This window comes from Danio rerio, chromosome 2 (genome assembly GCF_049306965.1).
Source record: "Danio rerio strain Tuebingen ecotype United States chromosome 2, GRCz12tu, whole genome shotgun sequence".
Taxonomy (NCBI): Eukaryota; Metazoa; Chordata; class Actinopteri; order Cypriniformes; family Danionidae; genus Danio; species Danio rerio.
Window position 1 is genome coordinate 4262501 of NC_133177.1, and position 26535 is coordinate 4289035.

The window sequence follows — 26535 nt, forward strand, 5'->3', positions numbered from 1 at the left end:
ACATCTAATTTTTCAAATTTATATAGGCTACTGAATGCACTGAATAAATTATGAATTTAACAAAGGTATTTCATAAATTATACAATGCATTGAGTAAATAAATTAAATTCAATAATTGTTGATCTAAAAAAAATCACGAACTGTTTTTAAACAGTTACTAATTAAACTTCGCTTGATTAAACTTAAAGTATCGTACTTTTAAGGTATTTATTTACTTAATGCATTACGTATTTAACATATTCCATCAATTATTAATCCAGTAAATTGAAAATAAAAATATATAAATATTATCAGTAATAATAAATACAAATAATTCTTAAAATAATATCCATTACAATGCGGAATATAATTACAATGCGTAATATAAAATCTCGCAGAGACGTTTCAAATAACAGACTTTAATTACCTTCACAGGTTGCGTCCTAGTAATTTCAGGGAAAATATTCCGTGCACAGACTTTGGAGGTACATGTGGATTTGGCACATGGCAGTGAATGGAGATGAACACGGCAGTCTTCAGTAAGTTTGACCAGCTGCGCTTTGAGGAAAGCGGACAAAATGTGGAGAGAAGCAGCAGGAGTTATTTAGAGCTGATTGATGGACAACGTTCAGATTTACTCACAAGCCACAAAGTGATGGATGGCAACGACGCTCTCAAACACAGGAGAAATGGGTACGTTTTGAGCTCCATCATGAGTTATATCCTGTACATATATTTGATTCACTATAACGTAATGTGGCGGCAGGGGTATTTAAAATGGACGCGACCGTTATGCTTTTCCCGCCTCCATAATCATTAGTAAACAATGTGTGACAACTGTGTCGTCAGTTATAAAGTGTAAAAAGTTTCGTTTAGTAGTCTACCCAAACTAGCAGTTTTTACGGTAGTTTTTGTTTAACGATACTAAGTTATGTTTTTCCCGCCTCAACAGTGTAAGCAATGTGTGACAAAACTAGTAACGTTATCAGTTATCAAGTATAAACCTTTTTGTTTAGTAGTTTACCCACATAGTAATATAGCAATTTTTACTGTAGTATTTTTGAACGATACTATAGTAAAGTGTATTATACTGTACAACTTAGTTATGATAAATTGATATATAATATATAAACTAATAATTGTAAGAAATATTGTAGTGTACTTTAGTTATTCAAGTTAGTTCAGTTAGTTTAACTGTTGTGTATTGTAGCCTATACAATTAGAAAACCTAGAACAGAACTAGGTCATTCGTTTAGATTACAGTAAATTCTGTAGTAAAACAACTATTGTAGAGTTACCTCAGCAGACTAATTGTTGTACTTTACTGTGGTATTATTCAATTGTGTTTGAATAATAAACCACATTTATAGTAAATCAATAACTTTATAAAAATTGTCCTTATACTATTTTAACAACCCATTTCCTTCTCGAACAATTCTGAATGATCTTTTTGATCTACCTCAAATGTTAAATGTGTATTTTATTGATTTATTTTTGGTTATGATGTCAAAATGTTATATTACCTGCTGATAATATGCCATGTCGACAAATACAGTTACCTTGCCTATAAATTACTATAGTATTTTTTTTTTCATGTGGTTAATGACAACAGAGCAAAATGTTCATTTTAGGCTTCTGGCGGTAAATAGTACTTTAAAGGTAGATAGTAGATTTCTCCAATTTATGGAGAAAACATTACAGCCACTAGATTTAAAACAAGATTTATTGCTTGTTATCACAGAAAAATAACAGTGATGTGCTCCTCAAAGTCATGCATTAAAGTCTACTGGGTTATGTATTTTGATATTTAATAAGATAAAGATGGGCATGCTGCGCAGACTTGGTCCACAGTGACATCTGCTGATTGCCTTAATGCTATATCAACATCTTATAATCGGAAAGTCGTCTTTTAACGTTGAAGTTGAACTGCAGTGTGCTAGTCTTTGTTTACAAGATTATTTCTCATGGAAAGTGTTTGGGTTATGCGCTGACGACTCAATAATTTGTGTTAATATAGTGTGGTGAGTGCTATTGATGCTTTGTTGATGGTTTGTCAAAACTAAAACCTTAAAAAAATGTGCCTGTGTCTCCCATTAAATGTTATTTTTTGCAGACAATTATTATAAAATCAGCAAAGTAATTGAGGAAGACATTAGATTTATTAAATGATGAATGATTTGTTGAGTTGCGGTAAAGATGATATGTGTAATATTTACGTGGTATATTCCTTGAAGGGGTGGTTCACCCAAAAACGAAAATTTACTCTCTATTTACTCACCCTTAAGTGGTGTTATAAATCTTTATGGGTCTTTAACACTAAAGATATTTTGAAGAAAGCTGAAAAACGTTAACCATTGATGGAAAAACAGCTACTTTAGAAGTCAATAGTTACAGGTTTTCAACATTATTCAAAATATATTCTTGTGCGTTTAACACAAAAAAGACTCATACAGGTTTGAAACAAAGGTTTTGGGGCTCTTTAAAGTCATCAATCATTTGTAACATAGCCTAAAAAATATAATATGACATCTTTGAATATAAGAATGACATCTTCGCTTTGTGTTGTTGTGTTTGAGCAGTGGAGGGAAGGTGCGTCACAAGCGTCAGGCTCTTCAGGATATGGCTCGACCGCTGAAGCAGTGGCTCTACAAGCACCGGGACAATCCTTATCCCACCAAGACTGAGAAGATACTGCTGGCTCTTGGGTCCCACATGACCCTGGTTCAGGTGAGTCCAAACAAGCCAGTCAAATCAGTCTGATTGACACTAAAAATTGATCAGGTTTACACATGTTGGATCTAGATTTGGCTGAATGGACTCCAGTTTTGGAAATAGGTTCATATTACAACTCTCCTAGAGTTAAACTGTTGAGTTTTACCAATTTTTAATCCACTCAGCTAATCTCTGTGTCTGGCTGGAGAACTATTACCTTAGCTTAGCATAGAGCATTGAATTGGATTAGACCATTAGCATATGAATATATTTATTCGTTCATTTTCGTTTCGGCTTAGTCCCTTTTGTTAATCTGGGGTCGCCACAGCGGAATGAACTTATCCAGCATATGCACAGGACAGCAGACATAAGAAGAATATAAGCAGAATTAAATTAATACACAGGTGAACAAACAAGTGTTAAACATGTGAATCTAATAAACTAATAATGGGTTAACAAGGAGGGTGTGACTAGACAATAGACGAGAGAGCACATGACACAGAGACAACAAAAGCCATGTGCTCACAGAAAACGTGACAAGAACATGTAGCCAATGAGAGAACTCATTAAGCACGCGTTCACAATAACTGGACGAGACTGAAGCACGCGGCCACAATGTAAACACAGAGCCACGTGCTTGGACAACACAAATAGACACAAGACACGAGCACATGATAGATGAACACCTGACCGTGCGCTCACACATACGCAACACGCATGTTTAATTTCAGCGTCAACCAAAACCAACTAGATGGAGGAGCTGAGAATGAAACAGCGCAATGTCGACAGAACAAAAACACAAACACGAGTACAAGAGCACGCGTCTGAGACACGCACAGAGCCCGCGCGGCTGCATCAAGCACACAGAGACACACACAATAGCCCCTTTCACACATACAGACCTTTCCGGAAAATTGCCGGCAATTTTCCGGAAAGGTTGTATGTGTGAACAGGTCCTTTTTGAAAATACCGGTAAATTCGTTCTGGCTATTTTCCGGAAAGAGAAGTTGTAACATTACCGGCAATTTGCCGGAATGCTGCGCTGTGTGAATGCAGAAGGAAGATTCCCGTAATAAGCGCGTGCACGTCTAGAACGTGCTGACGTGAGACGTCTGCTTTAGCCAATCACAACAGTCAGACGCATTTAGGTCCGCGCGGTTTGAGGATAAAAGCCTTTGAATATTTTTCCAGACACATTTAGCTGCTAGAAGTTAGTCAGATCAAGTTTATATGTTCTTCTTGATGCCGACTGTGTAAATAATCATCGATGAGATGCTTATGATAAGCCGTTGTTTGTTTACCTTCAAGCTTTGCGTGCGCCTATGAGCGCCTGCACACGCACATATTATGAACATCTCGACATGCGAAAGTGATCCTGCGAAAGTTGTTCACAATATTGATCATCCACAGAGTTTGTAATTTAGTCAAATGTTTACAAATACAAGCGCAGCCGTTTAAAGCTCATTTGTGGTGAATGATGTCAGAATTTACCGGTATTTTGGAATGGATGTGTGAATGCTCTTTTCCGGAAAATTTCCGTAACGTCCTCGCCTGTGTGAACAGCGCTTTTTTCAATATACCGGTAAAGTCGTTCCGGAAATTTTCCAGAAATTTACCAGTATCACTGTGTGAAAGGGGCTATTGACAGAAACAGGACAAGACAGAGCTAGTGTCCGGACTCTGCCACCAAAATAAGAATTTACAAGACCAGCGTGGCAGAACCCTGACAGAATCCAGCGTCTGATGAAAACGTTTTTCTTTTTTCCCCTCACTTCATATCAGATTTTGCCTACTCTTCATCATGAGGAAGACAAGTAGGAATCATTAACAAGTGTATGTATTATGAAGGACTCAGATTCATAGAACTGGATTGGAGAGGTGTTATTCAAGTCACATGCATTATAAGTTTACAATATAGAAGTTACGCATTAAAATACCCTTACATATAAATTTTTAATTTTAAAACTTAAAATTTAATTTAAAATTAATTTTCACTAATTATATTAGTATTTTTTAAGTATGCTTTAAAAATAATTTAAATATTTGTAGACTAGAAATATTTGTATTATACCATTTTTTTTTTTTAATGCGGGCAATACATTACAGATTCATTTTATTTAAAAATATTACATTAATCTTATTTTTAATTCAACTATAGCGGCCAGGTAGGGGGCCTACAAGATATTGGGCCCAGGGGCCTCTGAATTCTTAATCCGGGCCTGGACAACTGGGAGCTTTTATGGTTCTTCGGACTAATGGAAGATCTTTTAGAGGAGATTGGAATCTAAAGACACACTAGAACAGGGGTGGGCAAACTCGGTCCTGGAGGGCCAGTGTCCTGTACAGTTTAGCTTCAACACTAATCAAACACACCTGAACAAGCTAATCAGTGATCTTCAAGATCACTAGAAATCTGTAAGCAGGTGTGTTTGATTAGAGTTGTAGCTAAACCGTGCAGGATATCGGCCCTCCAGGACCGAGTTTGCCCACTCCTGTACTAGAATTAAGTGTGTTTAATAAAAGACTTAATGCCCATTTGATTGCCATTGACTTCCATTCTATGTTTGTTGCTACTATGGATCTCAATGGCTGCTTTTTCTCCAACATTCTTCAAAATATCTTGTTTTCTGATCAAAACCAAAAAGAAATGTGATGGTGAGTAAATAGTAAGGCGATATTCATTTTTGGGTGAACTATCCCTTTAAGGACTCTGACTTGACTGATATGAAATACCAAAAACAGTGGTTTGTTCTGAAGACAATCGAACAAAATATTGCTTAAGGGCGCTAATTGTATTGACCTTAAAATGGTTTAACAAAAAATTAACCTGCTTTTATTCTAACCGAAATCAAACAAGTAAGACTTTCCCCAGAAGAAAAAATATTATAGGAAATAGTGATATCATTGAAATACCAAAAACTTACCAAGTGTCATCTCGCATGAACATCCTCTTTCAACTTGGAGAATTCAGGCAGATGTGCTGAAGATCAGCTTGAAATAAATACATTAGTCTTTCTGACTGTATAGTGTCCAAACCCCAACGGCATCAAAACAACCCAACACAAAACCTCATTCCCAGCATTGCTTTTATCACAACTCAGAGGAGGCTTTATTGTTTGCATGCACACACACACACACACAAACGCAAACATATGGCCATGATGAACCAGCCAGAAAATTCAGCCATTGTCTTATCAATCCATTTTCCCCCTTTTTTTTCCATTTGCATTAGCGGTGTCATCTCGCTCCTATAGTTTCTCCTATGATAAACCTACATGATCACGTGTTGTAGTAGCTCAACGGAGGAACCGTCACTCTGAATTTGTTCCATTTGTAAACTATCGTAATTATAGATGGATGAAGAGCCAAGTCTGGAAATTTCTTATGTAACACTTCCAGTCTCCTGAACTTCGGCAGGTCTCTTTCTGAGGTCCACTGAAAACTCTTTTTGTTGGCTCATAAACAGAATCCTCATGAGAAGAGTAGGGCAGTGATGTGTGTTTGATAATGCAGAGCAGGTCTGTCTAATTGCAGTCAAATACCTGATTCTTGTGCTCTAAAAATGTTTTTCACTGAAGATCTTAAACGTTTAAACTGTTGCTCCAGTAGATTTATGGCACTACAGAGTAGTGCATGTGTTATTTATTAAGTGCTGTCTGTGTTTAATATCAAGACATAGATGGAAAATCGGGTATCATTGAGGAGCCACTCAAGCAGAAATCCAGATTGTTTGAAAGTATTAAAAATTTATTTATTTAATTTAATTTAATTTAATTTAATTTAATTTAATTTAATTTAATTTAATTTAATTTAATTTAATTTAATTTAATTTAATTTATTTTGTTTTATTTTATTTTGTTTTGTTTTATTTTATTTTATTTTTTTGCAGTTCATGGCTTGAAAATGCAAAAGCTACTACCTTATAATCAATCAAAATTGACAATCAATATGACTGTACAATTAATGTCAGATTAATTAATGTCAATTAAAGTCAAATATCTTCTCTTTTTATTAGTTATTATTTATTTTTATTTTATTTTAGCTGTTCATGGCTAATATGATTGTACTTTTAATGAAATCAAATATTTTCTCTTTTTAAAATGTTTTATTATTATAATTTTTTTAAATTATTTTATTTTATTTAGCTTTTATAATATAATTAATAATTTATTTTTTATTATTTTATTTTTTCTTTTTTAACTTTCCATGGCTTGAAAATGCAAAATCTACAGATTTATAATCAATAAAAATGTACATAAAATGGTTATCCATGGTTATTAACATAAAAATATCTTCTCTTTTTTATTAGTTATTATTAATTATTTATTATTTATTTTATTTTATTTTATTTTTGGCTGTCCAAGTGTCCATGACCAATATGATTATACTTTATATAAAGTCAAATATCTTCTTTTTTATATTTTATTACAATTTTTTAATGATTTCATTTTATAAAGTTTTTATAATATAATTAATAATATATTTTTTATTGTTTTATTTTATTTTATTTTGCTGCCTTGGCTTGAAAATGCAAAGCTACAAGCTTAAATCAATACAATTCTTTAATGACAATCAATATATTTGTACTAAGAATGCATATTTTCTCTTTTTTCATTCATTTTCTTTTCGGCTTAGTTATTTTTTCGGGGTCTGCCAACTTATCCAGCATGTTTTTACGCAGCGGATGCCTTTTCAGCCGCAACCCATCTCTGGGAAACATCCATACACACTCATTCACACACTCATACACTACAGACAATTTAACCTACCCAATTCACCTATGTTTGGACTGTGGGGGAAACCGGAGCACCTGGAGGAAACCCACAGAAACGCCAACTGACCCAGCCAAGACTCGAACCAGCGACCTTCTTGCTGTGAGGCGACAGCACTACCTACTGCGCCACTGCATCGCCATTTTTTTTTATAATTTATAATTTTATTTTCTTTGTCCAATGCAATGCTTGAAAATGCAAAAGCTACAACCTTATAATCAATAAAAATTGACAAGCAATATGACTGTACTATTAATGAAGTGAAATATTTTCTCTTTTTTGACCCATCAAGAAACAAGCTGCAGCATTATTGAACCAGTTGCAAACATTAAAAAATGGTCAATACATTCATTTAGGGAATAAAAATAGTAAAAGCTTGTTGAAACTAAGCATTATTGACACTAAAATATTGAAATGATTTGAGTTTTCATAGCCCACCACAATGTCAAAAGCTGACTCTAACAAGATTTGCATGTCAAATTTTAATTCAGCTTCAAAAAATGACGTCGTTTTTATTTCCACAGGTTCAGATATATTAGTTTACATTGCTCCTGAGTTTGAGATATGCGATGATATATATAAGTTGTGGTTTTTTGTATTAAACAATGCTGCATTTGTGTTTTTCAGGTGTCAAATTGGTTTGCGAATGCAAGGCGTAGACTCAAGAACACAGTTCGACAGCCGGACTTGAGCTGGGCTTTACGTATAAAACTGTACAACAAATATGTCCAAGGCAACGCAGAGAGACTGAGCATTAGCAGTGATGACACAGCATCAGATGGTATGCACAGATATACACAGAGATTTACCTGTTATATACAGTGTTCAGTGTATATGAGTACACCCCTCACAAATGCAACACAGGCTGATTGTGAAAATGTACTCCCGTATACATACCTGGAGAGCCCAAATTATATAGCCAGAGCTATGTATGGCTGCATTTCGTATTTTAAATGAACGCTACAGGGCGGTATGATGGTTTCTTTTCGCACTACTAGCTGGCAGGTTACCTCTGTGTGGATGGCTTTTCCAGTGTTACCAGTTTTCCCAGTAGCTCACCGCGTATGTTGGGGGATTTCTTTCGGATGAGACGTTAAACCGGGGTCCCGACTCTCTGTGGTCGTTAAAAATCCCAGGATGTCATCCGAAAAAGAGTAGGGGTTTAACCCCGGCATCCTGGCCAAATCTGCCCACTGGCGTCTGTCCATCATGGCCTTCTAACCCTCCCCATATGATAATTGGCTTCATCAATCTGTCTCCTCTCCACCAATCAGCTGGTGTGTGGTGTGCGGTCTGGCCAGAAATGGCTGCCATCGCGTCATCCAGGTGGATGCTGCACACTGGTGGTGGATGAGGAGATTCCTGGTGGATGAGGAGATCTAAAATAAATTGGCCGTAGTGCATGTGTAAATGACAGTGTGTATGGGTATTTCCCAGTATTGGGTTGCAGCTGGAAGGGCATCCGCTGTGTAATAGTTGGCGGTTCATTCCACTGTGGTGACCTCTAATAAATCAGAGACTGAGCCGAAGGAAAATGAATGAATGAAGTTAAACACTGTTTAAAAAATAGCCACTTGAGTAGCTCTACAGCCTCTGCTGACTAACAGACTCCCCAAGGTCCTAATGTCCACCTGGCAACACGACTGATTCACATGGGAAAAGTAAAAAGGAAAGTGAAAGGAAAATACACAAATAACAAAGTTATGTCATGAAATGCTTAGTCTTGATTTAAATTTGATTTTATAAGTCACCTAGAGGTAAATAGTTGAGTTTTACCATTTTAAATTCATTCAACCAATCTCCAGGTCTGGCTTGAGCAATTATAGCTTAGCTTAGCATAAACCATTGAATCAGATTAGACCATTAGCATCTCACTCTATAAAAATCATAAAAGATTTAATTTTCCTATTTAAAGCTTGACTTTTCTTTAAGGTCGACAGAAAATCAAAAGTTGCTATTTTTTATTTTATTTTCAGCTCAGTCCCTCGGGGGTCGCCACATCGGAATGAACCGATAACTTGTTGTGTATGTTTTACACAGCGGATGCCCTTCCAGCTGCAATCCATCACTGGAAAACACCCATAAACTCTCATTCATACACATATACTAAAGGGAATTTAGCTTATTCAATTCATCTATAGTGCATGTCAGAGGGAAACCGGAGCACCCGGAGGAAACCCACGCAAACACGAAGAGAACATGCAAACTCTACACAGAAATACCATCTGACCCAGCCGAGGCTCGAACCCACTGCACTAGTGTGCAGCCCATTTTCAAAGTCTACACAATATTATGCAACGCACCTACCAGGGGACTATTAATGGCACAATGGCTCAGTGCTTAGCACTGTCGCCTCACAGCAAGAAGGTCACTGGTTCGAGCCTTGGCAGGGCCAGTTGGTATTTCTGTGTGGAGTTTGCTTGTTCTCATGTTAGTGTGGGTTTCCTCCGGGTGCTCCGGTTTCCCCCTCAAGTCCAAAGGCATATGGCATAGTTGAATTGGATTAACTAAATTGTTCGTAGTGTGTGTGTGTGTGTGTGTGTATGGGTGTTTCCCAATACTGGGTTGCAGCTGGAAGGGCATCTGCTGCATGAAACAGAAGGAAAATGAAAGAATGAATTAAAATATTTTGTTTTACGATTTTTTAAATCTATGAGCTAGATGCTAATGGTCTAATCCAACTCAATGATTTATGCTAAGCTAAGCTAAAAGTGCTCCCGCCACACCGGTAGACCGGCTGAATGGAATAAAAAAATGGTAAAACTCAACTATTTAATTTTAATTACACACACACACACACAATATCAATCCCAAGCATCCACTCTCTGGGTCCTAGTGCCGTAAGACATTTGCTTTTTTGGAGCTGTTGTGTTACACTAACAAAACTGAAAGGACAAAATGTTATTTCTATCTGAGATCAAAGCATCACTTGGGGTCATAAAAACACAAGTCTGATTTTAATTCATTGTGAGAAGCTAACACTAATCAGGGAGTGAACATCTCAAACTAAGGGTTACAAGTGTATTATGTGTTTCTGCCACAGATGGGGAGAACAATTTGCAGATGCAGGCCAGCGAGTCCGACTATAACAGAGCCGTGCACAAGAGCGTTATTCAGGACAGCAGAGTCAAAGTGGGCCGAAACGCAGACCCCTCGGTTTGTGATGATTATGTTTCGCCACCGAAATACAAGAACAGCTTGCTGAACCGCTATCTGAATGATTCCCTTCGGCATGTAATGGCCTCTGATAAAGTTATGGACTCTCGGAAGAGGAACCATTCGGGATCGTTTAGCTCCAACGAGTATGAGGATGATTTTCTCTCGCCCTCTTCAGAAGCTGAGGCAAACTTCACCTACCACACAGGTAAGAGTTACCATAAACTGTCACATTTACAAAATTAGGAGGGTTGTCAATACACTGAAAAATATGTGTTTTCTGCTTATTTATGGCTGCATTATGGGATGTTGATCTCTGCTTTGTCGACTTTGATGTTGAAAATTCAACTCTTCAGTTTAACAAAGTGACTTTTATTGACATTTTAGTAGTGTAAAATAATGTAATGTATAAGAAATGATATCTATATATAGAGAAATAAGTCTGTAAAATAAATAATACTGGCAGTTTATTACCACACTGCAAAAAATGCTTTTCTTACTAAGGGTGCTTTCACACCTACACTTTTGTTTCGGAACGTGTCTCGTTTGCCCAGTTAGCGTGGTTCGTTTGGCATATGTAAACAGGGCAATCGCGCTCGGTTCCGCGCCAAAGTAATCGCTCCAAGATCGCTTGAATGAGGTGGTATCGGCTCGATTGAAACGAACCCTGGAGCGGTTCGATTGCAGTGAGAAAGCGACCCAATCCGAGCGCGGTTATATTACAGTGTTTTATGGATATGTAATAGGCTTACGGCTATATGAAGAGAGAATTATGAGCAGGGCAGGAAGTTTCGCGAGTCTCTGGATGCCCGCAAACGAGTGATGATCTCCCAGTAATCTCCCGTCTCCCTCCCGGTCCTCAAATAGGCATCGTCGCGCACCCTTCTCACCCCTCCCCACCGCATCTCTCCTCAGACACGTCGCGCGCGCACCCTGTCAATCACCACTAAACCACCACCTCTCCTGACAGCTTACAGTGGGACGCTGCAAAATAAACCCTGACACTCTGACCAATGTGAGGAGAGTTTACTCGCACGTGACTTGTTTTAGCTCTTTTGGTCCGATTAGAAGCTTTGCATTGTGAAAGCGAACCGCTCCAAGAGCAAAGAGCAACAATATAACAATTGTAATCTCTGTTTCGGAACAACTGAATCGATTCACAGGTGTGAAAGCACCCTTAGATTTTTTGTCTTGTTTCGAGTCCAAATATCTAAAAATTCTCAAATCAAGGAGCATTTTCTAGACAAGCAAAACATATTGTCTTGTTTTGAGAAATAATATGCCAATATCAAGTAAAACAAGCAAAACAATCTGCCAATGGGTTAAGAAAAATAATCTTGTTTTTCCTTTTGACATAAGATTATTTTGCTTACCCCATTGGCATTATTTTTTTGAATCCCATTAGAATCAACAATTAAAGTGAATATAGAGCTGTGGTTTCGTAGGGTTTGATTGGTGAGTGGAACGTTCCTGGACTCGGAGCTTATAGGAACACCTGCTGATGCCTCATGAAAGCAAATACTTCAGCCTTGCCAAAGGAGTCGAGTCTAATTCATCATTAACATAATTCCACCTCCACATTTCAAAATGTTCTCCTTCTCTGTTTACTTTGCTTCAGTGCCCTTTTGGAACGGTCTCGTTTTGGGAAAATCAAGGAATGCTCTGCTTCTTTCGTTTATGATGAAGTATTGCATGAGCGCATAAAAAACATGCAGGTGTTTGTGATGGAAATAAGAAAACAAGTACAATATCAGCTGCACTTATGACCTGTTATAAAGCACAGATTTATGATAATGACATGTTATATAGTGTTAATGCGAGGTTCACACATCACACATGACAAAAATTAATATTATTAGCATTCAGGGTGTCACGATCCTCCAAATCCTCGATTCGATTACATTTTTGATTCTAAAGGCACGATTCGATTAGATTTTCGATTATGAATAATTAATTAATTAATGACCAATTAATTATTTGTAGCCTACCGTTTAAACTACCTGACCTGCATGGTCTTTGTTTTACCCATAAACAAATCATACAGTAAATGAATAAAGGCAAGATACACACATAATTACCACCTGTCAATCACTTTTTCTGCGGGACTCGTGAATAGGCAGTGATCTGTGTCGTTATAATGGCGTCGGTAAAAAAGACGCACAACCAACAGGAACCAGCCAACAGTATCTGAGGTGTTCGCTAAAATGACTAAGTACAAGTGAGTGAAAGATTGAAGCAGTCCTCTGACTGCCTGGACCTGCTGTCTCGAGCGCATGGCTGTGAGTGCGTCTGTGTCTGTGTGGTCACGTGATGTGCATTTTCAGTGGTAGAGAGGAAGGAGGGCTGCTCAGAAATGCTACACGCCACTGTGGATGTCAAATCGTTGTCGTTCTAAAATGCCATTTAAAAACAAAGACAGTGTAAACAGGGCCTGAGTGTGTACTTTTCGCGAGCGGATTTGCAACGGGGGTGGGAGGAGGATCGCGATGCCGGTGTTGTCTATCGAATGAACCGTACGTAATACGTACATAGCAGAGCTTGCAAAACTGTGTTTTTTTTATGGTCGACAACACGAACGTTGTCAACATAACTCACTGGAAATCCAAAATGCTTACACACCGCCGACTTCATTGAAAGAGGAGAGGGTTTAAGTTCTGTCGACGGGTCTCCTGCTTCTGCAGTTTAACAAGCACTTCAACAAGCCTGTTTTTTTCCCGCTTGGCAAGCCAAGCTAACGTGACATGGGGGCCTGGCAGCATCGACGATTCTATTTTGTGCTTCGATAATCGAAATTGAGCATAAATTTCGATCGATTTCGATTAAAAATCGATTAAAAATCGAAATCGTGACACCCCTAATTAGCATTGTCATCATATAAATGTATCAAATGCTTAAACTTTTTTTCTTCAACGTAGGCGTGTCATGACTGTCAAATATTCTTGTACGATATATTTCACCAAAATATATTGCAATAAATGATATTATTGTCATTTTATGCCAGAATGACAAAATAACAGCATCACAATGCAAATACACTCGTTCACAGAACACATAATATTTTATTCTATTTAATTTAATTATAGTCATTTAAACAATTTAATAATTAGTCACTGGAATCAACGCCATTGGCCAACAAAAAGTTGCTCTAAAGTCCCACCCAGAAAGTGTTAGTTATGCACCTATGCAGGTCTAAATGCTTACACATTGCTTAATAACTTTTATCAATTGACTTCTATAGTAGGAAAAATAAATACTATGAAAGCCAATAGCCCATTCACACAATAATACCAGTGAATATCTTTAAAAATACTGGAATGTCTTTATCTGTAAATTAAAAAATGCAGTAGTTAAACCACACAAATGTTTCCGGAAAATCACTAGTAATTACTTTAAATGGATCATGTGTGAATTGTTAATTGAATTACTAATATTGGTAAATTATTTCTGGCAATTTTCCATTTTCTGTATTTCTAAAAAGGCCCATTTCTCACATTCACACCTGATCTCTTTAAAGTAATTCTGACCACACAAGTGTTTCTGGAAAATTGCCAGTAAATTACTGTAAATAGATTGTGTGTGATTTGGCTCTTTTAAAAAAAATACCGGTAAATGTGTTTTGGCAATTTTGATAATGAAGTTGTAGCATTATCGGTAAATTCCTGAAATTCTGCTCTGTGTGAACTTTGGGAATTTACCGGTAATGTTACTTTCCCTGAAAATACCAGAATGACTTTACCGGCAAATAAACAAAATGCAGTAGTCAGACCACACAGATGTTTCTGTAAAATTTCCAGTAAATTACCATAAATCGATAAAGTGTAAATTGGCCCTTTTTAAAAAATACCAGTAACCTTGTTCTGGCAATTTTCCGTAAAGAGAAGTAGTAAAGTTGCTGTTAAATTCACGATATTTTGCTCTGTGTGAGCATTCCGTAAAAATACCAGAATGACTTTACCAGTAAATTACCCGTTAATGGATCTTGCTCTGGCAATTATCCATGAAGAAAATTTGTAACATTAGCATTAATTTCTCCAATTACCCAATAAAAAGGGCCAGTTCACACATTGGGCTCTATTTTAACGTTCTAGGCGCAAAGTCTAAAGCTTATGGCACAAAAGCATTAAGGGTGTGTCCGAATCCACTTTTGCTATTTCTTAAGTTATGGGTGTGTTTTTTGAGCATAACATGCATTAAACCAATCAGATTCCCTTTAAAAGTCAGTTGCGTCACTCCATGACACATTTGATATTTAGTTGGCAGACTTTGTAAGTGAAAAAAATAAACGCTTCACTAGCGAGAAAACAGTTAAACATCTGCAGCATGCTCAATTTGGCCTCTTTACTTTTCTATACTCTTTATTTACTCCTTTACTTTCGTGGATGAGGAAACGGTGGAAACTCACTCCACTAAAGACACTCATTAGCCTACATATTAATTTTGTTTGTTAAGCGCAAAGATTTGTTTCAAAACTATTCTAATAGAATTAATTCTAATTCTAAAACTATGTTCTAATTTCCAGCAACTTAATAAATGAACAATAATAATGAAGTGTGGTCAGAAAACTGAGTTCTATCCAAACACACGTACTGTTCTTATGCCCCATATGGTGATGCTGACGTCTCCAAACCCGACAGTTGGACACATCTAAACGAGTTTTTATTAAAACAAATATAAATATGCATATAAATAATAAAACAGCTAATAATAACAAACATTTTACTAATGCAAATTGTCATGAATAAACTAAAAGAAAGAAGGCACCAATCTGACACTAAGAAGGCATGGAGGCAGTGGTTTTTGTATACATTCATTCATTTTCTTGTCGACTTAGTCCCTTTATTAATCCGGGGTCGCCACAGCAGAATGAACCACCAACTTATCCAGCAAGCTTTTACGCAGTGGATGCCCTTCCAGCCGCAACTCATCTCTGGGAAACATCCACACACACATTCACACACACACACTACGGACAATTTAGCCTACCCAATTCACCTGCATGTCTTTGGACTGTGGGTAAACCGGAGCACCCGGAGGAAACCCACGCGAAGGCAGGGAGAACATGCAAACTCCACACAGAAACGCCAACTGAGCCGAGGTTCGAACCAGCGACCCAGCGACCTTCTTGCTGTGAGGCGACAGCACTACCTACTGCGACACTGCCTCGCTGGTTTTTGTATTCATGTAAAAAATAATCATTTTTTTAACATTTTAGTCCTTACATTTTTCATATGTAAAGATATTTGTCTATTGCTGTACATCCTGCCTGTATTAAGCTATGTTTAGGCATTTGGACTAATGCGCTCTGCGCTGGACTTTAACCAGCTTTTAATTGGTTAATGGCGCTGTCTACTCCAGTTCCAGTATTCCTCAAAAATAGCAACACTCCAGCAATGCGTCTTAACCAACACAATCTAATGGCAATTCGTAACTTTTTCATTTACTGGCTAATTCATAGAAATTCGTACGATGTAATTCATACATTTTAGTACGATTTGCGTATCCCCCAATGACGGTTGGGTTTAGGGGTGGGGTTAGGTGCCACGCCTCCTTTTTAAAATCGTACATTTTCTTACGACTGAACTAGTACGAATTCGTGCGAATTAGCCACTAAACTGCCAAAACGTAAAATACTTACGTTTTCTCGTGAGATCAGGCTGGTCTTAACACACCTTTTTTTTAAAACCGGATTGAGTATGGTTGAGTCCACAAAGTGGCGCAAATGGATTTGCTATTTAAACAACGTGGCGCAAAACGTGAAAATTACAGTTGCGCTGGTCTGAAAATAGCAATGAATTGTGCCATACACGTTTTGCACCTTATTGCGGCGGGTGTATGATATGGCCCATTATCTTTTTACAGCAATTCAGACCACACAAATGTTTTTGGAAATTTTTCAGTAAATTACTGTAAATAGACCATGTGTGCATTCTGGTAATTTTCCATTAAGAGAAGTTGTAACATTACCGGTAAATTCCCGAAAATCTGCTCTGTGCTCTGTTTACCTTTAATGTTACATTTCGTAAAAGTACCAGAACAAATTTATTTCACACTTGATCTCTGTACAACAATTTAATGGTAATTTGCCAGAAACCATTGTATGTGTGAAATGAGCTGTTGGTTTCCGACATTTTTCAAAATATCTCCTTTTGTGTTCAACAGAAGAAAGAAACTCAAAGTGTTGAGCAAATAATGACAGAATATTCAGAGTTTCAGTGAACTATCCTATTGTTTAATCAAAGCCAGTATAATCCCGATCAGTGGACTAAGATATACAACTGACAACTGTTTGGATTGTGTTGTTTTTCTCATCGTTGCCATCAAAAACTTTGCGCTTGATTAGCCATAAATATTTCTCCCTCATTGATTCTTCACATTACGCTCAGCGCCAATCAGTCATTGTTTCAGCGGAGCGTGCCTGTGACCTCTTGAAACACCTCGCGCCTAATCCCATCGGCGGAAAACCACTTGTTTTCCACATAAATACGGTAAAAGCATAAAGGTCAATATTTTCACATCATAACTCTCTTCTGTAGTTCAGAGCGGATCATATGCTCAGCTACTGATAGCTGTGAGAATTGTGCTCGAAAGCTTGCGATACACTTTTTAAGGGAGACCAGGGAATTTCTACAAGCTTTTATGAGGCTCACAGAGGCTTCAGCATGTGAGTGCTGTGTTGACAGAAAGGACAGGGTAAAAATATGTTCAAACGTTTCTTTCTTTTGTATGAAAATGAGCTATACAGAGCGTGTTTTTGCTGTCAGATCATTGCTAACTGTAATCAAGAAGTTCATATAAATTTGGCCTTGATACTTATAGGCTTGTTGAATATCCTCTTTCACTGAAACTAAATCAGATTGTAAAATAGGATGTTAACTGCTATTTATGTCAGATTTAGGTGCTAGTTTGATGTATTTTTCTGTATGAAACCATCATGGGACACATGCTTACCATAATTTAATATTAGTCATAATTCAGTCAGGCGAGGCGCAGTAGGTAGTGCTGTCGCCTCACAGCAAGAAGGTCGCTGGTTCGAACCTCGGCTCAGTTGGCGTTTCTGTGTGGAGTTTGCATGTTCTTCCTGCCTTCGCGTGGGTTTCCCCAACAGTCCAAAGACATGTGGTAGAGGGGAATTAGGCAAGTTATTGTATAACAATGGTTTGTTCTATAGATTATCGAGAAAAAAAAGCTTAAAGAGGATAATAATATTGACCTTAAAAGGGTTTTAAAATTTAAAAACTGCTTTTATTCTAGCCGAAATAAAACAAATAAGACTTTCTCCAGAAGAAAAAATATTTTCAGACATACTGTGAAAATTTCCTTGCTCTGTTAAATATTGTTTGAGAAAAAATAAATAAAAATAAAAATCACTGGCGGCTAATAATTCTGACTTCAACTGTAAATCACTCGTGCTTGACACTTCGTCCGTGCCTGGTGTGAACGTACTATTAGGCTTGATACTTTTTTGGCATGATTTTTGGTGTCGCTTCTCCTTTCTTCAAAATATCTTCTTTTCATGCTAAACAGGTTTGGTCCCACTTGAGGGTGAATACATATTTATTTGAGTGAACTGTGCCTTTAAATATTTCAGAATATAAGGAGATTGATTTGTTCCCGTTGAAATTCAATTAAAAGACACATTTGTTAAGAAAGCACAGCAGAGTTTCATCTATCCTTTTCCATATTTGCTTTACTTTACATGATCTGCATTTAAAGCTAATTTGATTTCGGCTAATAGAGCCCTCCTGTCTCGAACCTGAGGAACTAGTGTTTTTTTTCCCTCAGGTTAAGTCAATCTAAAGCATCTGTAGACAATAGAAGTTAAAAAAGATGAGAGACATTCAGTAGCACACAGCAACCAGAGCCAAAATGATTTATTAATGGTTTATAGTAGCTCTTGGCACAAACACTGTTTGAGAAATGCGAGTTGGAGATGTTTTAGGCAAAGAATATCGAAAGTAGCGTTTTGTGTGCCCGCGTCGTCCAATTTTCCCTCTCACGGCTCCCATAAGAGAGATTTTTCCTCAGCGATCTCGATGCTTTCAGCAGAAAAGGGCTGCAGCTTTGCTATTTCAGACCCGTTTATTTAGATACACAGAAGAAAGGGTGAAATCAATTTAAACTGATTCCAAAAGATGACTGTGAAAATGAGTATATAAAGTCTATAAATGTTTAACGGATGGATCAGTATTTGTTAGAGCTGTCCTCCCTCGTCTGACCAAACATGATGCTTCCTGCCATTCTTTTTTTTGTTATTATTATTGGCAATCGTAGGTTGTGAATTATTTGAAGACTGTATTAAAACACTGTAAATGATGGTTTACTGCTGAGAATTGAAGTCTTGTCTAATTCTATCTTTCAGTCAAATATACACTCAAAAAATGCTGTTTAAAACAACAATTTTTGAGGTTTTTGGGAGAAGAACTTCATTTTTTTATGTTTAATCTACTTAAATTTGTAAAAACTAATAAGTTAACTTAATTCCTTTTAATTCCGATTGTGTGGAAACCAGCATTTTTTACAGTGCAGGTACACTATATTTAAAAAAGACTGACTTAATAATTGTAAGGCATCATTTTTTGAGTTGACTCAACTTTTACCACGTTCTTACTGTTATTCATTCAATCATTTTCTTTTCGGCTTAGTCCCTTTATTAATCTGGGGTCGTCACAGCGGAATGTACCCCCAACTTATCCAGCATATGTTTTACACAGTGGATGCCCTTCCAGCTTCAACCCAACACTGGGAAACATCTACACACTCATTCACACAAATAAATACACTACGGACAATTTAACCTACCCAATTCACCTGTACCGCGAACGCAGGGAGAACATGGAAACTCCACAGAAACACCAACTGACCCAGCCGAGGCTTGAACCAGCGAACTTCTTGCTGTGAGGCGACAGCACTGCCTACTGTGCCACTGCGTCGCCCATTCTCACCATTATGTACTTGTTTATTTTATTTTTGGCCTTTTGTTTTTGTTATACCTGCTTTCTGAAACCGTTCATCATCACAGTCAACTCCTCTCTGCGTCTTAAGTTCACTGACATACATGGCGAGCTACTGGGCAAACTGGTAACAGCAGTAAAGCCGACCCCACGGAGGTATGTGGTCAGCTGGTAATGCAAAAACAGAAGCCGTCTACAGCGTCATACCGCTCTGGCTACCTAATTCACGCTCTCCAGAAATGTATAGGGGTACGTTTTCTTGTGTTGAAGAATTGACTCACCCTTCACTTGTTCAAAACCTGTTTCAGTTTCTTTCTTCTGTTAAACATAAACTAAGTCATTTTGTTTTAAGGAGAAACTCACTTAATTTTTACTTAATATTTCTAAAAATAAGTCAATATTTTGTACGTGTCTAGAAAATGCTTCTTGATTTAAAAATTTTTAGATGTTAGGACTGGAAATGAGACAAAAATAAAGACATTTTTGCAATGTGGTTCTACTTTTGGGTTAGCATTTCTTCATATTAGCCCCTTTTTACACATACAGACCTTTCCGGAAAATTACCGGTAATTTTCCGGAAAGGTCTGTATGTGTGAACAGGCTCTTTTTGAAAATACTGGTAAATTCATTTTGGCTATTTTCCGGAAAGAGAAGATGTAACATCACTGGTAATTTGCCGGAATGCTGCGTTGTGTGAACGCAGAAGGAAGATTGCTGGAAAGAGCGCGTTCATGTCTAGAACATGCTGACGTAAAACGTCTACTTTAGCCAATCAGAACAATCAGACGCATTCATCTCCGCGCGGTTTGTGAGAATAAAAGCCTGTGAATGTTTTCCCAGACATATTTAGATGCTGGATGTTTGTCAGATAACATTTATATGTTCCTTCTTAATGCCAATGGTCAATAAAATGCTTATAAGCTGTTGTTTGTTTACCTTCAAGCTCTGACGCATGTGCACGTAAAGCAGCCGGTGAGCGCCAGCACACACACATATCATGTACATCTCAGAGTTTGTAATGTAGTCAAGTGTTTACAAACACAAGCGCAGCTGTTAAGAGCTCATTTCTGGTTGATGTCAGAATTTCCTGGTATTTTGGAATGGATGGGTGAATGGTCCTTTCCGGAAACATTCCATAACATCCTCGTCTGTGTGTACAGCGCTTTTTTTTTAAGTCGTTCTGTAAATTTTCCGGATATTTACTGGTATCACTGCGTGAAAGGGGCTAATGTTATTTTGACATCCAATAACGATGTGAAATGACGTTGGTATTTGGTTGATTTTAGGTTATGTTGGAAAGTGACCAATATCCAACGTTGAGCCAACATCTTAAACCAACGTCATATTGACGTCAAATATTGACATTTATTTGTCATGTATGGCAATCAAAATCCAACATTTCATAGACGTCATATTGGTAACGTCCACACAATGTCAAGCTCTAACATCATTAGAAGTTGATTTTAGGTTGCGTTGGAAAATCACCAAAATCCAATATTGAGCCAACATCTTATACCATCATATTGAAGTCAAAAACTGACACTTATTCATCAGGTATGGCAACCAAAATCCAACATCTGATAGATGTCATAGTGGTAACGTCCACACAACGACAAGCTGTAGCATCATTAGACGTTGATATTTGGCTGATTTTAGGTTGAGTTGGAAAGTGATCAAAATCCAACGTTGAGCCAACATCTTAAATCAACGTCATTTCGGCGTTTAATATTGACATTTATTCATCAGGTATGGCAACCAAAATCCAACATCTGATAGACGTCATATTGGTAACGTCCACACAACATCAAGCTGTAACAACATTAGATGTTGATATTTGGCTGATTTTAGGTTGAGTTGGAAAGTGATCAAAACCCAACATCAAGCCAACATCTTAAACCAGCGTCACATTAATGTCAAATACTGACATTTATTCGTCAGGTATGGCAACCAAAATCCAACATCTGATAGACGTCATATTGGTAACGTCCACTTAACCGTAACATCATTAGACAGTGATATTTTGTTGATATTAAATTGGACATTGAACAATGCCGTCAGCCTGACATTGAGTTCTGATGTCAACCCGATTTTAATTTCCAAACAAAACACAATGTAATTTTGTGTCTTCATTTTTGTGGTTAAAAGAGCATCAGTGTGTGGACATCGAAGCTTTGACATCAAATCAATTACTTTTTTTTTTTTTTTTTTTTGACATGTTGGCATCCTGTGCCTGTTGGGTTACTTATGAACTTTTTAATAAATATAAGTGGTGGAACAACATACATGCATATTTTGACTACAAGCTAAAAATAATTTGACATTTTAAACCACAAAATCACACTTTTGCATAAAGTGAACAGTTCCTGTTATCACGACCATTTAAATCATCACCAGCTGAAAGGGAAAAGGTGTAATAATTTCAAAAATGCAAATGAGTTGTGGAGCAGTGGCGTGTCTGTATTTCTGACACAGAGCAGATATGCTTTTTCCATCTCCAGAGCTCATGCATGGGGAAGCGTAATTGCATTTGTTTTGGCTGGAAAAGCGCATGAATGTGGCTGTATGCGGAGCTCCACTTAAATCTCCCTGAGCTCCACAAACACCCTCTTACTCACCCATGAACATACCATGCACATGCTAAAACACGTTTACACGTCTTTCCATCAACATGCGGGGGGATTTTATTAGCGGCATAAATGGTGGCTATTTTAAAGTCCAGTGTGCATATAAATCATTTCACCAAACTGTTTTTTTTCAGTGACGCTGGACTGCGGCACACGCCAGAGCGAGAGGTAAGAATGCCGTGGGCCTAATGAATCATATGCTTTTTTTTAAAGTGCTGCTAAAAAACTCCTCATTAACCGTTTCCTCTTCGTTTGGCATTAGCGGCGCTCGTAAAGGAGGAAATAATGAGACCTACTGGAAAGAGCTCCACGCCGCCATGGCCCTGACCAACCTGGCTCAAGTAAAGGAGAGCTCCGCGGCGGGTACAACCAGCTGTATCATCCAGAAGTCTTCCCATATAGCGGAGATTAAGACTGTCAAAGTGCCCATACAACCCCGACATTAGCGGCTAACAGGCTGGACTGCGGTCGTAATCGCTAAGACTACCTGAACACTTGAGTACGTACAGTAGCCTACTTCATGCAATAATTTAGCTGAAAATGATCCACGACAGCCTTTTCGGATACATGTCGATTGACCAGCGTGCCTCTTATTTCTTTAAACCACTGTCTGATGAAAAAGAATAATGTTTGATTTATGGAGAGTACAGCTATGTTTCCATACAAAGACGCAAAACTGGAATATCGCATAAAACGTTTGCGAATAAACGACTTTTTTTGTCATGAGAATCTAAGAGAAATTTATTTATAAACTAATTTCACACTTAGCTGATGATTGATTATGGTTTGGCTTGCTGTCCCGGGAGAGAGCCCTGAGCTCATAAGATCCTCGAGCCCTAGGCTCCCTCCCGTTTGCCTGGCAAGAGGGGAGTTTGAGCTCTGGTAGATCTCGAGAACTCCCCTGCTGTAGTAACTAATGAACTTAGTGATTGCTCTTAAGAGATAACTACTTACTAGGAGCATCTCTATGGTGTCGATTTGGATTAGTCAATTAACTTAAGTTGCGTGTTTTTGGACGGTGGGAGAAAATCAGGGAAATACACGGGGAGAACGTGTAAACTCCAGACAGAAGTGTCAACTGGCTTGGTAAGGACTACAACCAGTGATATTCTTGCTGTGAGGCAACAGTGCTAACCACTGGGCCACCGTGCCACCCATCTAGGAAAGAAGGAGGAGTAGGGGTTGAAGGGGGGGATTCTTAAAAACGAAGATGGCTGTTATATGGAACTTAGGGTATTTATAGTGGCTTAGGAATTGTCTGATTGGTGAATGATAAATTGAATAATGCGGGACCGGACGAAAGCAATCATAAGCATGTGATCCTCTTGAAATTAGTCTATAAATAAACTTCACTTCCAGAGGACCACATGCTTATGATTGACCACAGCTGGTCCCGTATTGGCTAAACATGATTCACCAATCACATGATTCCTAAGACACCAAAAATAACCAGAGTTTCATACCTCATCTTCGTTTTGAAGAATCGCCCCTACTCCTCCCGTTTCCTAGGTAGGGTGGCACTGTGGCCCAGTGGTTAGCACTGCTGCCTCACAGCAAGAATGTCACTGGTTTAAGTCCTTACCAAGCCAGTTAAAATTTCTTTGTAGAGTTTATAACGTTCTCTCTGTGCTCGCAGTTTCCCCCAGGTTCCCGTTTCCTACCACCGTCCAAAGACATGCGACATAAGTGAATTGACCAAACAAATTGGCACCACAGATGAGCTCTTAGTTAGTAGAATATCTCTCCATAGCAATCCCCAATTCGTCATTAGCCATAAAAAAGCAGGGGAGTTTTCAAGATCTACCTCAGCTAAAACTCCCCTTTCACCCCTGCAAATGGGAGAGAGCCCTAGGGCTTGAGGATCTTATGAGTATAGGGCTCTCTTTCGGGACAGCATGCCAAACATGTTTCACAATCAATCATCAGCCAAGTATGAACTCTTGAAAAGAACAAAGTCGTCACACCTTGATTAATTGGTGCCAATATTAAAAGGAAAAATGGGGTTTGCTGCGGTGAGATGCCATTGTTGGCCTTTTTTTATATAAAATAAATTAGTTGCGCCTTAAAAGACGAAATGCAACAAATTGGCCACTCAAAACAGTTCTGGAGTTAATAAAACTGAACCACTTTGACGATGGACTTTAGCTGAGGGAATTTAGAATGACCAAAGCAACATACAACATACATTTGTCCATTAACGCTGTCCAATTTTTATCATTTGGTAAAACAAAATCACTTTTTTGATGCAAATGCCTGAATTTTTGACGTCTTTTCCATTGCAGTTTATGTACTTTTCTATTATTGGAAAAATAATTAATCCTACCTAGTCCGCATATGTTTTTTTATGTGCCTTTTCAAGATGTATGCACATCTAGAAGTTTCCATTAGGCATTTTTAATGTGATATTCCAATGCTATCTCAAGGCAGTTTGTAACTTTTTGATTTAGTGGCTAATTCGTGTGAATTCGTATGATCGCATTCGTACAATTTAGTACGATTCAATGAGGGTTGGGTTTAGGGATGGGGTTTTGAGCTACGCCAACTTTTAAAAAATGTCAATTTTCGTACAACTGAACTCGCACGAATTAGCCACTAAACTGACGAAACATAAAATAGTTACGTTTCATCGTGAGATTTTGATATTCCGAAAATGCACATAGCAATATGGAAACATGGCTAGTTACTACCACTATACACATTCTGATTTATATCGTCACGGTTTCTGAAATAGTTTTTGTGGGTGGCTAAAATGTAATATATTCATATTATGTGTTCCTTTTTTTCTAAGTTATGTTAATTTTATTTTTCAATTGACACAGGATTGTTGTCATCCTATGGCAATGACATATATATGTGGATTCTTGTGTTTAATGATGGCATATAAAGTCATGTTTTGTTTTTTGGAATATTCCATCTATGGGTGAAGAAGTTTTTGAAAAAAGAAAAAAAAAAAAACAATGTTCTTAGAGGGCTTTTCATTTGGGTCATTGCCTGTGAAGATTATCATGCAAACAGTCAGTCGAGAGCAAATAAAGTTTTCTGAAAACATTTACATGGTATCATTTAGCAGATGGGTTTTATCCACAAGTAGCTTACATATGACGACACAGAAGCAATCAAGCAAAATAGATGAGTTACAATATGCAAGTCCTATACCCAACAAGAAATGTTCTGTTAAATGTTCTGCCATCTTGGCTAAAACAAAGCCAAATTTGGGGTGGCAGTGAAAGTATAAAAGACATCTAACTTTTTACCCTTTTTACTCTGGTTATGGTTGTTTACCATGTCTAAAGTTGAAGACCATTACAGAATGAGATGAGCATTGCAGATTTGCTAGCCACACTTCTCTTCTCAAAGCTTCAACGCTTTTGTTGTGTAGAGAACAGAAGTGGTCCAAAGACCGAGCCCTGAGGCACCCCAGTGGATAGACATCGATATTTGGACACTTCACCCCAAAAGACACCTCGGAGGGTCTGCCTACAACACAAGACTCAAAACCATTGAAGTGTGGTTCACATTTCATGATAGTTGACAGGAGGTTCTGCTTGTTTACTATCTCCAAAGTTGCAGACAGTTAAAGAATGAGATGAGCAATGCATATTTGGTAGCCACACTTTCCCTTCTCAAAGCTTTAACGCCTAAGATTGGCATCTACACTTTTACTTGAACTTTTCTTGAAATGGAAATAGGTATGTGTGCAGGATTAAAAGTCATGTTTCTGAATGATAAATCCTAGTGAAACTGTAGATAGAGAATAGAAGTGGTCCACTTACCAAGCCCTGAGGCACCTCAGAAGTTAGACGTTGGGATTTGGACTCTTCACCCCTAGAAGACACCATGGGGGATCTGCCTGAGAGGTAAGACTCAAAGCGCTGCAGTGTGGTTCACATTTCATGATAGTTGATAGGAGGTTCTGGTTGTTTACTACATCCAAAATTGCACACAGTTACAGAATGCAATGCAGATTTGTCTTCATCAAATCTTTAAGTGTCTTCAACGCTTTAAGTTGGCACAAAAGTTTTTGGGCGAACGTTTCCCTAAAATGCTGTGTAGAAGGTACAAGTGTGAAGAGATAAAAAGCCATTTTTCTGAATAATAAATCCTGGTGAAATTGTGTAGATGGAGCATAGAAATGGTCCATGGACCAAACCCTGAAGCACCCTAGTATCTAGACATAAGAATTTGAACACTTCACCCCAAGTAGATGCCATAGAGGATCTGCCTGTGAGGTAAGACTCAAACCACTGGAGTGTGGTTCACATTTCATGATAGTTGATAGGAGGTTCTGGTTGTTTACTACATTTAAAGTTGTAGACAGTTACAGAATGACATGTGCAATGC

General features: G+C 37.8%; 1 protein-coding gene and 1 long non-coding RNA gene across 5 annotated transcripts in view; one reads left to right on the forward strand and one right to left on the reverse strand.

Annotated features, from left to right (window-relative positions):
• Positions 1-811, reverse strand: part of LOC141377731 (uncharacterized) — a 17283-nt gene extending 16472 nt beyond the window's left edge. Inside the window, exon 1 of the long non-coding RNA XR_012390314.1 lies at positions 407-811. This is a non-coding gene — a long non-coding RNA (uncharacterized lncRNA). The remainder of the gene's footprint in view (positions 1-406) is intronic.
• Positions 1-26291, forward strand: part of mkxb (mohawk homeobox b) — a 26624-nt gene extending 333 nt beyond the window's left edge. Inside the window, exons 2-8 of one of the 4 annotated variants that reach the window (XR_012387565.1) lie at positions 415-672; positions 2559-2706; positions 8091-8244; positions 10507-10827; positions 22329-22362; positions 22457-22693; positions 25574-26291. Coding sequence is in view for 1 of the 4 variants with exons in the window: in NM_001114409.2 (NP_001107881.2) it covers positions 500-672; positions 2559-2706; positions 8091-8244; positions 10507-10827; positions 22329-22362; positions 22457-22640 (1014 nt within the window). In the remaining 3 variants the exon portion in view is untranslated. Of the gene's footprint in view, positions 1-414; positions 673-2558; positions 2707-8090; positions 8245-10506; positions 10828-22328; positions 22363-22456; positions 23290-24070; positions 25243-25573 lie in introns of those variants that run through there. The other 3 variants (XR_012387560.1, XR_012387559.1, NM_001114409.2) reach the window with 3 other exon arrangements.
• The last annotated feature ends 244 nt before the right edge of the window (positions 26292-26535 follow it).